General features: G+C 41.8%; 1 protein-coding gene across 1 annotated transcript in view; it reads right to left on the bottom strand.

Moving 5' to 3' along the window:
- Window positions 1–3591: 3591 nt before the first annotated feature.
- ankfn1a (ankyrin repeat and fibronectin type III domain containing 1a) overlaps window positions 3592–17761 on the bottom strand; it is a 243850-nt gene continuing 229680 nt past the window's right edge. The window contains exons 23-25 of the mRNA XM_065012544.1: window positions 5627–5849; window positions 5067–5259; window positions 3592–4321 (exon numbers count right to left, since the gene is read on the bottom strand). Coding sequence (XP_064868616.1) covers window positions 3592–4321; window positions 5067–5259; window positions 5627–5849 — 1146 coding nt within the window. The remainder of the gene's footprint in view (window positions 4322–5066; window positions 5260–5626; window positions 5850–17761) is intronic.

The raw sequence follows: 17761 nt of genomic DNA on the forward strand, positions 1-17761 counted from the left end.
GAATATAATACTCTAGAGAGTAATACTACTATAGAGGGTATAATACTCTGTATGCATCTCCACCAGAGAATATAATACTCTAGAGAGTAATACTACTATAGAGGGTATAATACTCTGTATGCATCTCCACCAGAGAATAAAATACTCTAGAGAGTAATACTACTATAGAGGATATAATACTGCATCTCCACCAGAGAATGTATGCATCTCTACCAGAGAATATAATACTCTAGAGAGTAATACTACTATAGAGGGTATAATACTCTGTATGCATCTCTACCAGAGAATATAATACTCTAGAGAGTAATACTACTATAGAGGGTATAATACTCTGTACCAGAGAAGATAGGATAAGAACACAAAGCTACAGTATTCATGATTCAACTTAGTTTAAAACAACCCTTAAAGTGTCATAGAAACATAACTTCAAACCACAAATCACTTTCTGGCTGAACAGAAGAACATGGCTACTTAAGTCCAGGATGCAAAGTGCAGACTGTTTTTGTGTAACTCAAGTCCCTAACCTCTGACCCCACCAACCATGACCGCTAACCTCTAACCCTTGACCTTCTCAAGCCAAACCAAGGGGGGCACAAATTCAAACTGGACATAAGCTAGAGTCCACACAAAACAAGTCCATGCCAACGAATAATACATCATTTGACTCAAGTACAATACGAATGGTAGGCATTCAATGCTGAATAGCAAGTTATGGAAAAAAAAAAGAGTACAAAAATAGTTATAGGGATATAGGGGCTATGATATTGGAATTCACTGCAGCTTCCTGTGGAATGTTTAGTACTCTCGTTATCATCAGTATTCTTAACGATGGGCTCGTCAGAACTAGGCGCGGGGGCAACTAGCGTAAATCGACAGTAAACTTTCGGATTCAAAACTGTTTACTTCTTACTGTATACTATCCAGATATTGAAGGCTGGTCGTCAGATGTTCTTAGTTCGAGAAAAGTGGGAAAAGTTACTGTTTTAGTGTATGAAGAACATTCCTGTCATTCTGAATGATACTCTGGTCTTGTTATAACAGATCCACAAAAGAACCACATAGAATCAAGCAGCTTAGCATGATGAAACAGAATTAATTACTGCAGAAAACCAACTTTAAACCATGACAATACATTCACTGTGAGTGGGGAAATGCCTATAAACCCATGCTGAGAAACCTAGAGAAACATAAGGCTTGTATCGTGTGTCCACACTTCTAATAAACGCAGCAAAAAAAGAAACGTCCCCTTTTTCAGGACACTGTCTTTCAAAGATAATTCGTAAAAATCCAAATAACTTCACAGATCTTCATTGTAAAGGGTTTAAACACTGTTTCCCATGCTTGTTCAATGAACCATAAACAATGAATGAACAGGCACCTGTGGAACGGTCGTTAAGACACTAATAGCTTACAGACGGTAGGCAATTAAGGTCACAGTTATGAAAACTTAGGACACTAAAGAGGCCTTTCTACTGACTCTGAAAAACACCAAAAGAAAGATGCCCAGGGTCCCTGCTCATCTGCGTGAATGTGCCTTAGGTATGCTGCAAGGAGGCATGAGGACTGCAGATGTGGCCAAGGCAATAAATTGCAATGTCCGTTCTGTGAGACGCCTAAGACAGTGCTAAAGGGAAAAAGGACAGACAGCAGATCGTCCTCGCAGTGACAGACCACGTGTAACAACACCTGCACAGGATCGGTGCATCCAAACATCACACCTGCAGGACAGGTACAGGATGGCAACAACAACTGCCCGAGTTACACCAGGAACACACAATCCCTCCATTATTGCTCAGACTGTCCGCAATAGGTTGAGAGAGGCTGGACTGAGGGCTTGTAGGCCTGTTGTAAGGCAGGTCCTCACCAGACATCATCGGAAACAACGTCCCCTATGGGCACAAACCCACCTTCGCTGGACCAGACAGGACTGGAAAAAAGTGCTCTTCACTGACGAGTCGTGGTTTTATCTCACCAGGGGTGATGGTCGGATTCGCGTTTATCGTCAAAGGAATGAGCGTTACACCGAGGCCTGTACTCTGGAGCGGGATCGATTTGGAGGTGGAGGGTCCATCATGATCTGGGGTGGTGTGTCACAGCATCATCGGACTGAGCTTGTTGTCATTGCAGAAAATCTCAACGCTGTGCATTACAGGGAAGACATCCTCCTCCCTCATGTGGTACCCTTCCTGCAGGCTCATCCTGACAGCATGACAATGCCACCAGCTATACTGCTCGATCTGTGCGTGATTTCCTGCAAGACAGGAATGTCAGTGTACGGCCATGGCCAGCGAAGAGCCCGGATCTCAATCCCATTGAGCATGTCTGGGACATGTTGGATCGGAGGGTGAGGGCTAGGGCCATTCCCCCAAAAATATCCGGGAACTTGCAGGTGCCTTGGTGGAAGAGTGGGGTAACATCTCACAGCAAGAACTGGCAAATCTGGTGCAGTCCATGAGGAGATGCACTGCAGTACTTAAAGCAGCTGGTGGCCACACCAGATACTGACTGTTACTTTTGATATCCCCTTTGTTCAGGGACACATTATTCCATTTCTGTTAGTCACATGACTGTGGAACTTGTTCAGTTTATGTCTCAGTTGTTAAATCTTGCTATGTTCATACAAATATTTACACATGTTAAGTTTGCTGAAAATAAACGCAGTTGATATGAGAGGACGTTTCTTTTTTTGCTGAGTTTATGTAAGGTGTCAATGTATAATGAATACTCATCAATTGAAATAGCAACTTCGAGCCATTGTCAGTCATCAACACACTTTCAAGTGCAGAGGTATAGGTAAAGCAGTGCTTAAATTCATCGTCGCTGTCGGATGAAAAGCTTGTAACACAATTTTTGCCAATTTTCATGTTTTACATGTGCTGAAAGCAGTAACTTTCTTTCATCATTCTAGGACAAAGAAAATGTATTCAAAATACTTCTGAAGTTCCATAATTGTATGTTCGTTATTTGGAAAATACATTATCATTTATTTGTTGTTTTGGAGTTGACGTTTAGATCCGACAGCGACGTCATGTTGCATTAATTATAGGTCATAACAGTTGGAGCCTTGGCTTGTTTCTGAGTTAACAGTTCAGACAGTTGGCCAGCAACCTGAGTCTCTAGAACATTCTACAGAGAGAGCAAGGGTTGTCTAGTCTGTGAGCTACACACGTGCATGAGCTCAGAGAGAAACATGCACTAGCTCAGTCAGTTCAGCATGCCTGTCCACAGTAATTTGAAGGATAGATAGAAAGAGAAAGGGATAAAAGAAAGATATAGACCCACACAACAGCACACACAGAGACAAACAGACAGGAAAAGGGGCATCATTATCAGTTTGGACACAGGGATGAGGGACTGTATGCAATGCACCAAAACAACATTGCTCCATCCAGCTGTCATCAATTAGCCTATGTCCAATCGTTCAAAAGCGTGTTACTCAGTCCTGTCCACTCCTAGATCATGTTGCTGAGCTATTGTCCAATCCTGGAGGTTGTTACTGAACCACTGTCAAATGCTGAACATGGCCAATCCTAGAGCATATTACTGAGCATTGTCCAATCCTGGAGCGCCTTGCCGAACCATTGTCTAATCCTAGAGCTTGCTGCTGAGGATCTCTGACACCTGTGCGTTTGTTTGGTCGTCTGAGTCCAGATCCTGGGCTCTCGCTCCTTCATACCCCTCCTCTCCTGACCCCTCCTCTGCCAAAACCATTGTCACCCCTGCCCCTCTCTCCATCCCTCCCTTTCCCTCCATCCCTCTCTCCTCCTCTCCACAGCCCCTGTTCTCAGGTGACGTTTCCTTACACGGTTCCACAAAGATAGTCCTGATATGGGGCTTGGGCTCCCTCTGTCCCCCCCTCCGGCCCTCCAGGACACAGGAAGCATGACTAGCATATATCTCCCCCTGAGGTGATGGGAGATTCAGGGGCAGGGTGGTCAGGTCTGGGTCCCTCTGCCTGGTATAGACCCCCTCGGACAGGGACCCCGTGTGGCTGTCGCTGTGGCCCCTGAGCCACCGCTGGGGACCGCTGAAGTAACCCGCCTGGGCCCCAGTAGCCCCGTGGCTCCGGGACAGCAGCTTCCGCTTGGCTGGGGGGTTGGCAAGGTGCCGCAACGGGGTGAAGGAGTGCTTGTCCTGGGTCGTTTTGGAGAGGGAGAGACCCTCCAGGGTTTTGGAGCAGGATAGAGTGGTCTCAGGGAAGATGGGGGCAGGTGAGAGGGGTGGAGCGGGGGAGAGGATTGGGCCTGGGGAGAGGGAGAAGGCGGGGGAGAGAGGGGAGGGAGGGGAGAGAGCGAGGTCTTTGGGCTGGCAGATGCTGTACCTGGAAAATAAAAAATAAGATTTGTTAGGTTCTATTCATGGCTGTCAAAAAGAGATGGGGAGAGGGAAAGAGGAGGAAAGGAGATAGTAGAGGAAAGGAGAGAGAGGGAAAAGGACAAATCTGGGGCTGGGGGAGAGTGAAAGGAAGAGGTTTTCGTGGACACAAGTGGACTGGACAGGACAAGAGTGGCAACTCTATATCTACCTGAGCTTGTGTATCTGCATTACGTTAGGGTCAGGGTTAAAGGTTATTCTCGTACCTGAGCTTGTATCTGCAGTACGTCAGGGTCAAGGTTAGGGTCAGGGTTAGAGGTCGTTTTCGTACCTGAGCTTGTGTATTTGCAGTATGTCAATGTTAGGGTTAGAGGCAATGTTCCCAGAATAAATATTAGCCCGCACAGAGAAGCTTCACTCATCTTTCTAGAGTTTTGCCTTTAGTTAACACTATCAATGTTTCGATCTATTGTGGGAATTGTGCTTGAATCAATACAATATTAGCTACTTTCAATGTAACTGCATTTTCTGCCATTGTTTTTGATGGTAGGCCACTCTAGTAGGCCTACATTATGATCAAATAGCCACAGTAGTCTACTTGGCCACTGTTAAAACTGTAACATAAAGCAGGTATAGCCTCAGTGTTCACAGTAAATGCACGCCGGAAGTTGCACATAACTTTCACAACATTCATATTTGCTCAGTGCCAAAATCTTTTTACAGGGAACATTGGTTAGAGGTCGTTCTTGTACCTGAGCTCGTGTATCTGTAGTACGTCGGGAGCGCTACCTCCCAGGGCGTGCACGGCCTGCTGGGATAGGTCCTGTGGGGGGGAGTAGAGCAGGTCCAGCTCGCGTGGGGACAAGGCTTCGCTGGAGTCGTAGTCACTGTCTGTCGGCAGGAACACCTCTGAACAACCGTCCTCATCTGACCCCAGCTGGGAGTCTGAGGGAGGAGACAGAGAGACAGATGGGTAAGAAACACACACACAGTCCATGTACAAAATAGCGTTGCACACAGACACAGTACAAACTATGATTATAGAGTGGGGGTATGTGTTTAGCTTATGATAAATACCATTCCTGACTTACTTCCAGTGTATTGAGAGTGAGGAGGTGGACAAATGTCTGTCAATATGTATGTTTATGTCTGTGTATTTGTATGCACTGCATCTATAGGTGTGAAGTGGCACCAGCGCCAGAAGGGCTAACACACCCATACAACCCCATCCTCAAGAGGAGCATCGTCATCATCGTCTTCGATGGACAGCCAAGACAGTGTGTGTGTCTTTCTCTGTGTGCATTCTCCTCACCACTAACATCCTTCCTGCGCCGTAGCTCAGGTGATGGTGATGGTGTGGGTAGGTAGTCCATGGTAGAGGATGCTGAGTCACTCTTCTGTGCCCCCTGGTCTGACTCAGGCTCGCTGGCATTGACCAGGCTGGTGATGGGCACACCGCCACGGGGCTGCTTGTAGCGGGCACACTGCAGGGCATCAGTGATCCAACGCAGCTCCCGCCACATCTCATCCAGCTGCTGCAATAGAGAACAAAATGCACTCATTATAACACAGTTATAAAGCATCATAGTTATAGTTGATTATATAAAGCATCATAGTTGTAGTTGATAATATAAAGCATCATAGTTATAGTTGATTATAATAGTTATAAAGCATCATATTTAGTTATAGTTGATTTTAATAGTTATAAAGCATCATAGTTATAGTTAGTTGATTATAACAGTTATAAAGCATCATAGTTATAGTTGATTATAATAGTTATAAAGCATCAGTTATAGTTAGTTGATTATAACAGTTATAAAGCATCATATTTAGTTATAGTTGATTTTAATAGTTATAAAGCATCATAGTTATAGTTAGTTGATTATAACAGTTATAAAGCATCATAGTTATAGTTGATTATAATAGTTATAAAGCATCAGTTATAGTTATAGTTGATTTTAATGGTTATAAATCATATTTATAGTTAGTTGATTATAACAGTTATAAAGTATCATAGTTATAATTAGTTGTAATTGATTATAACAGTTATAAAATATCATAGTTACAGTTGATTATAACAGTTATAAAGCATCATAGTTATAGTTCATATAGTTGATTATAATAGGTCTAAAGCATCATAGTTACAGTTGATTATAACAGTTATAAAGCATCAAATTTATAGTTAGTTCATTATAACAGTTATAAAGCATCATAGTTATAGTTGATTATATAAAGCATCATAGATATAGTTGATTATATAAAGCATTATGGTTGTAGTTCATTATAGTTTATTATAATAGTTATAAAGCATCATAGTTATAGTTAGTTCATTGTAACAGTTATAAAGCATCATAGTTATAGTTAGTTCATCATAACAGTTATAAAGCATCACAGTTATAGTTAGAAATAGATTATTATAATAGTTATAAAGCATCATAGATATAGTTAGTTATAGTTCATTATAACAGTTATAAAGCATCATAGTTATAGTTAGTTCATTATAACAGTTATAAAGCATCACAGTTATAGTTAGAAATAGATTATTATAATAGTTATAAAGCATCATAGATATAGTTAGTTATTGTTCATTATAATAGTTATAAAGCATCATCAGTTATAGTTAGATTTCATTATATTTAGTTATAGTTATTTTAAGCCATCTCATTATAACAGTTATAAACATCCGTTCATTATAATAGTTATAAGCCCTCCGGGTTAGGGAGGGCTTGGTCGGTAGGGAGGGATGTCCTTGTCTCCTTGTTGCCAGGTGCACGGTGTTTCCTCCGACACATTGGTGCGGCTGGCTTCCGGGTTGGATGCGCACTGTGTTAAGAAGCAGCGCGGCTTGGTTGGGTTGTGTATCGGAGGACGCATGGCTTTCAACCTTCGTCTATCCCGAGCCTGTATGGGAGTTGTAGCGATGAGACAAGATAGTAGCTACTAAACAATTGGATACCATGAAATTGGGGAGAAAAAGGGGTACATTTTTTTTAAAAAGAAGAGATTATTATAATAGTTATAAAGCATCATAGTTATAGTTAGTTATAGTTCATTATAACAGTTATAAAGCATCATAGTTATAGTTAGTTCATTATAACAGTTATAAAGCATCATAGTTATAGTTAGTTCATTATAACAGTTATAAAGCATCATAGTTAGAGTTAGTTATAGTTCATTATAACAGTTATAAATCATAGTTATAGTTGATTATATAAAGCATGATAGATATAGTTGATTATATAAAGCATCATAGTTATAGTTGATTATATAAAGCATCATAGTTATAGTTGATTATATAAAGCATCATAGTTATAGTTGATTATATAAAGCATCATAGTTATAGTTGATTATATAAAGCATCATAGTTATAGTTGATTATATAAAGCATCATAGTTATAGTTGATTATATAAAGCATCATAGTTATAGTTGATTATATAAAGCATCATAGTTATAGTTGATTATATAAAGCATCATAGTTATAGTTGATTATATAAAGCATCATAGTTATAGTTGATTATATAAAGCATCATAGTTATAGTTGATTATATAAAGCATCATAGTTATAGTTGATTATATAAAGCATCATAGTTATAGTTGATTATATAAAGCATCATAGTTATAGTTGATTATATAAAGCATCATAGTTATAGTTGATTATATAAAGCATTATAGTTATAGTTGATTATATAAAGCATTATAGTTGTAGTTCATTATAGTTGATTATAATAGTTATAAAGCATCAAAGTTAGTTCATTATAGTTGATTATAACAGTTATAAAGCATCATAGTTATAATTAGTTGTAATTGATTATAACAGTTATAAAGCATCATAGTTATAATTAGTTGTAGTTGATTATAACAGTTATAAATCATAGTTATATTTAGTTGATTATATAAGTTATAAAGCATCATAGTTAGTTGATTATAACAGTTATAAAACATCATAGTTATTGTTCATTATAACAGTTATAAAGCATCATAGTTATAATTAGTTGTAATTGATTATAACAGTTTTAAGTCATAGTTATAGATAGTTGTAGTTGATTATAACAGTTAAAACACATCTCATCCAGTTGCTGAAATGGAGAACAAAAGTCAGGTCCAGGTCAAGATAGCCAGGAGAAAGTGACACTAGTAGACCCCTGGATACTAATGCTGAGAGCTAAGTAAGTACAGCAGCTTACGGTTAGCTGCAGGTTTCTATTTCTATTTCACTCCGAGAGGGACAAAACCCTTCACACATTAAGCCTACAGCTTCACTAAATACATTATTACCACACAGGTGTGTGTGTCTGTGTGTCGGTGAATGTGTGTTTGTGCAAGTGTGTGTACTGTTGTATATTCCCACACAGTCAAAGGGTTTGTAGCGAATAGAACTATGCATAATGCATATGATTCCTCTACACAGAATCCTGCATTTAATTGGCACCTGATCATATCACAGCAGTCTGGTGAAGAAGCAGTAGTGAATGTATAGACTGTCCCAAATGGCACCCTATTCCCTACACAGTGCTATTTGCTCTGGTCAAAAGTAGTGCACTATATAGGGAATAGGGTGCCATTAGGGATGAATGTATAGAATAGAAAGCACATTGTGACCATAACAATGACTGGCTGCACACCAAAGCCCTTCTCCTGCCAGTCTCCCCATGCATGCAGTCTCCAATGTGGTTCCAATCTTATCAGGGGCCCTAGGCCACCGTAACCAAACGTCATTCCTGCTTTCACTCCTCCTATTCCCCCTCTCATTCTTTCCATCACTCCAAACCTCCCCTGGGAGTCAGGGTGAGAGAGAGAGAGAGAGAGAGAGAGAGAGAGAGAGAGAGAGAGAGAGAGAGAGAGCATTGTTCTGTGTTTCCTTGTGTGTAGAGAATGAAGCATGACAAATGTTAAGCAGCAATTAGGTGTCTGTCTGAGACAGTATGAGAGCGCTTAGTGACACCACGAGATGACACACACACATATATAAATATATAAAAGAGACTTACACCAGGGGATAACACACACACACACACACACACACACACAAAAAGTATTTAGTCAGCCACCAATTGTGCAAGTTCTCCCACTTAAAAAGATGAGAGAGGCCTGTAATTGTCATCATAGGTACACTTCAACTATGACAGACAAAATGAGAAAAGAAATCCAGAAAATCACATTGTAGGATTTTTATATATTTATTTGCAAATTATGGTGGAAAATAAGTATTTGGTCAGTAACAAAAGTTTATCTCAATACTTTGTTATATACCCTTTGTTGGCAATGACAGAGGTCAAACGTTTTCTGTTGTAAGTCTTCACAAGGTTTTCACACACTGTTGCTGGTATTTTGGCCCATTCCTCCATGCACATCTCCTCTAGAGCAGTGATGTTTTGGGGCTGTTGCTGGGCAACATGGACTTTCAATTCCCTCCAAAGATTTTCTATGGGGTTGAGATCTGGAGACTGGCTAGGCCACTCCAGGACCTTGAAATGCTTCTTACGAAGCCACTCCTTCGTTGCCCGGGCGGTGTGTTTGGGATCATTGTCATGCTGAAAGACCCAGCCACGTTTCATCTTCATCAGCCATCAGCCCTTGCTGAAGGAAGGAGGTTTTCACTCAAAATCTCATGATACATGGCCCCATTCATGGTCCCTTTGCAGAAAAACAGCCCCAAAGCATGATGTTTCCACCCCCATGCTTCACAGTAGGTATGGTGTTCTTTGGATGCAACTCAGCATTCTTTGTCCTCTAAACACGACAACTTGAGTTTTTACCAAAAAGTTATATTTTGGTTTCATCTGACCATCTGACATTCTCCCAATCTTCTTCTGGATCATCCAAATGCTCTCTAGCAAACGTCAGACGGGCCTGGACATGTACTGGCTTAAGCAGGGGGACACGTCTGGCACTGCAGGATTTGAGTCCCTGGCGGGGTAGTGTGTTACTGATGGTAGGCTTTGTTACTTTGGTCCCAGCTCTCTGCAGGTCATTCACTAGGTCCCCCCGTGTGGTTCTGGGATTTTTGCTCACCGTTCCTGTGATCATTTTGACCCCACGGGGTGAGATCTTGCGTGGAGCCCCAGATTGAGGGAGATTATCAGTGGTCTTGTATGTCTTTCCTAATAATTGCTCCCACAGTTGATTTCTTCAAACCAAGCTGCTTACCTATTGAAGATTCAGTCTTCCCAGCCTGGTGCAGGTCTACAATTTTGTTTCTGGTGTCCTTTGACAGCTCTCTGGTCTTGGCCATAGTGGAGTTTGGAGTGTGACTGTTTGAGGTTGTGGGCAGGTGTCTTTTATACTGATAACAAGTTCAAACAGGAGTCATTAATACAGGTAACGAGTGGAGGACAGAGGAGCCTCTTACAGGTCTGTGAGAGCCAGAAATCTTGCTTGTTTGTAGGTGACCAAATACTTATTTTCCACCATAATTTGAAAATAAATTCATAAAAAATCCTACAATGTGATTTTCTGGATTTCTTTTCTCATTTTGTCTGTCATAGTTGAAGTGTACTTATGATAAAAATGACAGGCCTCTCTCATCTTTTTAAGTGGGAAAACTTGCACAATTGGTGGCTGACTAAATACTTTTTTGCCCCACTGTATATATACATAAAAGAGACTGTGTGTGTCATCTCGTGGTGTCAGTCTCTTTTATATATATGTGTGTCATCCCCTGGCGTCAGTCTCTTTTATATATATGTGTGTGTGTGTGTGTGTGTGTGTCATCTCATGGTGTCACACACACACACACACACACACACACACACACACACACACACACACATAAAAGAGGCTGACACCAGGGGATGACACACACACATACATATATATAAAAGAGACTGACACCAGGGGATGACACACACACATATATATATATATAAAAGAGACTGACACCAGGGGATGACACACACACACACATATATATAAAAGAGACTGACACCACGAGATGACATACACACACACAAATTAATAAAAGAGAGTGACACCAGGGGATGACTCAGCTGGAAAGAATGCCGTGGATCAGATGGCAGAGAGGGAGACAAAACTGGGAATAATAGAGGATATTCCTCTCTTTCTCCCTATAACCGAATTCCATCACTCTTTTACAGCCAAAGGCAAGAATATTACTGTGTATCTCAAATACAGGATATGAAATATGAGGGTCTTATACTGTATGAGAGGTGGGCTATATTTCAGATAAGAGGGTCTTACATGTTTTACATAATATTTGAGAGGTATATTTATATATAAGAGTATACTGTATATCCGGGAGGTAAACAGTTCTGCATGAAGAGGGATCAGTGAAAGGGATGAATGGTCTGTAAATGGGTATGATAATAATGCATGCTAATCCAGCCATACACTTCTCTGAAAGCCAAGAAGCCAGAAGGAACTGGATGCATGTCAACTGCCATTTAACTTTTCTAAGCACCCTGATGAAGGCTTTCATTCTAAAATGCTTGGGATTTTAATCATTAAAAAGCTTTTTACTGAACTTCCATTGTCCTCCTTTCAAGGTATTTCCCTTCATTCCACTTACTTAAATAGTTGATTGCCAATGATTTCTGTAGATTGAGGAAATTCAATCTCAACAGATTGCGTCTAGCCCTAATCAGGAGAGGAAACCCACTATAGCTTCCAGAAAGGTAGCATCCCCCAGACTCCCAGCATTCATCAGCACAGCAGTATCATCTCTCTTGAGCACTCGACAGATGATCCAAGTGTCATCCAAGACCTGTGTGTGTGGGTGTGTGAGAGGGAGAGAGTGTAAGACTATTCTGTGTGTGTGTGTGCTCTTGATGCAGCATAATTTCCTGACAGCAAGAGCTCACAAGACGCCTGCAGGGAGCCAGAAGTCATCTCAGAAATGAGTCTTACTGAAAGTGACGGGGAAACTTTCTCACACACACGCACACACACGCACACACACACACGACTACCCCGCCCCTCTCCAGGTAGGCTCCAGCCAGCAGAGAGAGCAGTGGTCCCAGTGAGTCCAAATGATGGTGACAGGTAAGGCGCGCCAGACAAAAGGACTTCCTCCTGAAACAGGAAATTGCCCATTCTGACCAGACATCTTTAGATTCCATTAACCCACACTGGAGCTAAGGACTGGAGCCAGAGTGGGACGGTATTCAGCGTGAGACGCAGATGAGAACCAGAGGGGGGATCGTATTGGGAGTGATGCGGGACGGTTGGCTGGTTTACGGGCATATTTGTTCCTCTACTATTCCTACTGAAGGGGAGAGGAGATATATAGTATGCAATATTGGCTTTAAGATTATGGATATTTCCTGTATAGTGCACAAGTTTTGACCAGGGCCCATCTGGAATAGGGTGCCATTAGAAAAGCAACTGAGGAAACTGACTGCAGAGGAATGATTCTAGCTTCCCTTCGCTTCAATCAATGAAGCTTACTTAGTCTGAATCCTAAATGGCACCCTATCCTATCTATTCCCCCTATTCACACAGATGCCCCCCTCCACTCTCCTTTGATCCAGGGCAGGGGCCCCACTGCTGGGGCCTCTCCCCCACCACCAGGCTGTCGTGGTGCCTGAGAGAGCCAGAGGCAGCTTGGTTTGATCCAGGGCAGGGGCCCCACTGCTGGGGTCTCTCCCCCACCACCAGGCTGTCGTGGTGCCTGAGAGAGCCAGAGGCAGCTTGGTTTGATCCAGGGCAGGGGCCCCACTGCTGGGGTCTCTCCCCCACCACCAGGCTGTCGTGGTGCCTGAGAGAGCCAGAGGCAGCTTGGTTTGATCCAGGGCAGGGGCCCCACTGCTGGGGTCTCTCCCCACCACCAGGCTGTCGTGGTGCCTGAGAGAGCCAGAGGCAGCTTGGTTTGATCCAGGGCAGGGGCCCCACTGCTGGGGTCTCTCCCCCACCACCAGGCTGTCGTGGTGCCTGAGAGAGCCAGAGGCAGCTTGGTTTGATCCAGGGCAGGGGCCCCACTGCTGGGGTCTCTCCCCACCACCAGGCTGTCGTGGTGCCTGAGAGAGCCAGAGGCAGCTTGGTTTGATCCAGGGCAGGGGCCCCACTGCTGGGGTCTCTCCCCCACCACCAGGCTGTCGTGGTGCCTGAGAGAGCCAGAGGCAGCTTGGTTTGATCCAGGGCAGGGGCCCCACTGCTGGGGTCTCTCCCCCACCACCAGGCTGTCGTGGTGCCTGAGAGAGCCAGAGGCAGCTTGGTTTGATCCAGGGCAGGGGCCCCACTGCTGGGGTCTCTCCCCCACCACCAGGCTGTCGTGGTGCCTGAGAGAGCCAGAGGCAGCTTGGCTTGTGGTTCCTTTGGAGGATGAATGACGCAAGCGCACACAGCACGACAACGTCGGTTTATAGTATATCAATGTGTTGAACTACACAATAGGAACTGCACATATTGAGGTTAGAGGTTGGTCCCCTAATTCTCCTCTCAGGAGTCCAGATTACCAGAGGCTTCCTTCCAATGTTCAAAAGACGCAGGCCTTACATAGTCCACTCACTCATTTAGTCAGTTGATGTGAGGGTGATGCCAAATCCAGTGATGAATTGAATAAGATGCACTTCCACACAATACTAACAGGATGTTTACTGGACTAAACCAGTCTTCGACAACAATACCACAGTAAGGGAATCCCCCGATCAAGTAATGGCAAGTCTAAACAAATTGTACAATGAGATGGCTTAACGTCATCATTTCTGCACAGCCACACACACACGCCGCAGATACACACACACAGGCACGTAAACACAGAAACGCTTTCACGCACCTATACACTCGCAAGTAACAATGCGCACACACATAGAAATGCACGTACGTGCACACACACGCACCCTGACAGGACCTCCCAGTATCTAGACAGACTGTGGTATGACAGGCCAGCACTAAGAGCTTTCAGACAGACGGGCCTCTTTTCACACGCTTTGCCCCCTCACATTGACACTTCACTCTCTCTAATGCAGCCCACATGGCTGAGCTCACATACACACACACAAATGCACAAACACGCACAACTATGAGATTTACATGCACACACAGAGGCAGACTCATGCACATACACAGACTGAGAGACAGACATTGGCACTTTTATACAGAGACACATATTCAGACATCCCCACCCACACACACTCTCCCTCTCAGTCATTCATGATTGGTATTATTTTTTCCCCTGTCGCTCTCTCTCGCTCTCCCGAGTACTGTGTAATCTGTGGTTTGGGGGCCACATTTTTCCGTGCCTCTCTGAGCTCAGAACACACACACACTCTCTCTCAGATCACACACACACTCTCAGATCACACACACACTCTCAGATCACAGAAACACACTTGTGGTTTTGTGGTTGGTCTCCATTACCAGTAGAGACCATGGTGGTAAAAGCTGGATTAGTTCCTTCACAGAGAAAAACACCAGATGGGTTTACTTTCATGCTTTCAACTTTCTGACATGAGAGAGAAGGCTGGGCAGTTATGGAGTTCTTTAACATTAGAAAAACAAGCTATTTAACAGCTAGTACTCGTAGCAGTTAGGCTTTATTACATCAATAAACTGACTCCAATAGGATTATTAGCGCAGTTGTTTCTGCTGTTTCTTAGATTTTTGGTGCGTGATAAAGATATTTACTGAAAAATGGACAACATAAACGATATGAAAAATAAGCTTTTAAACCATTTTCTTTTGATGAATGTGAAAAAAAGGACTCATGCGTTTTTATTAGAAATAGATACACATGGTTTATACAGTTATACAGCTCCAAAGGTTTTGGGACAGTGACACGTGTTGTTGTTTTGCCTCTGTACTCCAGCACTATGGAAAGGAAATGATTAAATTTGAGGTTAAAGGGCAGACTGTTCATTTGAGGGTATCCATCTCGGGCGAACCGTTTAGGAATTAAAGCACTTTTTCTACATAGTACCCCCATTTTAGGGGACCAAATGTATTGGGACAAATTCACTTCTGTGTGTATTAAAGAAGTAGAAAGTTAAGTATTTGGTCCCATATTCATAGTTCGCAATGACTACTTCAAGCTTGTGACTCGACACATTTGTTGAATGCATTTTCTGTTTGTTTTGGTTGTGTTTCAGATTATTTTGTGCCCAATACAAATGAATGGTAAATAATGTATTGTGTCATTTTGGAGTCACTTATATTGTAAATAAGAATATAATATGTTTGGAAACACTTATACATTCATGTGAAAACTACCATGATTACGGGTAATCCTGAATGAATTGTGAATAATGATGAGTGACAAAGTTAGAGGCATAAATATCATACCCACCCAAAAAATCCTAACCGCCACTGTTATTGTAATGGTGAGAGGTTTGCATGTCTTGGCGGTATGACGTTTGTGCGTCTGTAAATTTCTCACTCATCGTCATTCACAATTCACTATCCATAACCATGGTAGCATCCACATTAATGTAGACGTGTTCAGAAACATATTCTATTTTTATTTAACATAAAAGTAATCTGAAACACAACCAAAACAAACAGCAAATGCATCCAACAAATGTGTAGAGTCACAAGTTTGATGTAGTCATTGCATGCTATGAATATGGGACCAAATACTTCACTTTTTACTACTTGAATTTGTCCCAATACTATGTACAAAAAGTGCTATAATTTCTACCTGGTTCACCCGATATGGATGAAAATACCTTCAAATGAAAGCTGACAGTATGACAGTAGTCATTATATAATGCTGGAGTACAGTGCCAAAACAACTAAAATACTTTTGGAGCTCACTGTATTTCACACCGTACTGATTGAATTGACGCTCCCATAAAGGGACAGTAAAGTGACTTTACTTTTCCAAGTTAGATATAGCCATCTGAAATATATTATCACATATAACTGTGTGTTTTCCAGTAAACCGTCACACAGTTTACATACGGCACACTTTAACAGCAAAACACTGTATAATGCACCTTGTTTTGAATGAATGCTGTAGATTGCACTGCATTATGGGTAAAATGCTGAAAAGTTATTAACTGTAATTGGAAGCCTCTTTAAAAAATGACTCTAGTTTATGCCTACTGTAGAGTCATGTTTTCAGTTTCAGGTACCAACCTCATGCTGTCGGGTGAGACACATGAAGCTCAGACTATTTTAGTAAAATAGGAGAAGAAAGAAATCACCCAGATAATAATTGTTTTAATGATTAGGCTTCGCTGTACCGCAGCCTCTGGGTGCCATAGTGAATAAACTGAGCACAGACTCGTTTCAGTCTCAGCCTCCAGTATTTATGCTGCAATAGTTTATGTGTCGGGGGGCTAGGGTCAGTTTGTTATATCTGGAGTACTTCTCCTGTCCTATCCGGTGTCCTGTGTGAATTTAAGTATGCTCTCTCTAATTCTCTCTTTCTCTCGGAGTACCTGAACCCTAGGACCATGCCTCAGGACTACCTGTCATGAAGACTCTTTGCTGTCCCCAGTCCACCTCCAGTTTCAACTGTTCTGCCTGTGATTATTATTATTTGACCATGCTGGTCATTTATGAACATTTGAACATCTTGGCCATGTTCTGTTACAAACAACACCCGGCACAGTCAGAAGAGGACTGGCCAACCCACATAGCCTGGTTCCTCTCTAGGTTTCTTCCTAGGTTTTGGCCTTTCTAGGGAGTTTTTCCTAGCCACCGTGCTTCTACACCTGCATTGCTTGCTGTTTGGGGTTTTAGGCTGGGTTTCTGTACAGCACTTTGAGATATCAGCTGATGTACGAAGGGCTATATAAATACATTTGATTTGATTCGTGACCATTTTGTTTGCCACATTACTACAGAGAAACCGACTTATTTCTAGCCCAAATAGTTCAAAAAAATATTTTATTTGATTTATTTTACCTTTATTTAACTAGGCAAGTCAGTTAAGAACAAATTCTTATTTTCAATGACGGCCTAGGAACAGTGGGTTAACTGCCTGTTTATGATATTTATGCCTCTAACTTTGTCACTCATCATTATTCACAATTCATTCAGGATTATCCGTAATCATGGTAACATTCAAATGAATGTATAAGTGTTTCCAAAAATATTATATTCTTATTTACAATATAAGTGACTCCAAAATGACACAATACGTTATTTACCATTAATTTGTATTGGGTACAAAATAATCTGAAACACAACCAAAACAAACAGCAAATGCATATGACCCATATTACCGGAGCAACATTCTTTCATATTTTCTTACACTGCTAAAACTTGTTGTTGTTTTTACAGTATTATACAATAAAACTAACAGCAATGTACCCTAATAAGTATTTACAGTAAATTGTCATAACTCCCAATGCACTCTGGGTGATTTTAGGGGTAATTGGTCAATTATGTAGTAAATTCCAATGAAACCATGTTTTAACAGCACAGTCGTGGCCAAAAGTTTTGAGAATGACACAAATATAAATTTGAATATAAATATATAAAATCATGATACCATCTATTTTGTGAAGTGCACAGGTCCCTCCTGCACAGCAAAGCACCCCCACC

The sequence above is a fragment of the Oncorhynchus nerka genome, linkage group LG28 (assembly GCF_034236695.1).
Source record: "Oncorhynchus nerka isolate Pitt River linkage group LG28, Oner_Uvic_2.0, whole genome shotgun sequence".
NCBI lineage: Eukaryota > Metazoa > Chordata > Actinopteri > Salmoniformes > Salmonidae > Oncorhynchus > Oncorhynchus nerka.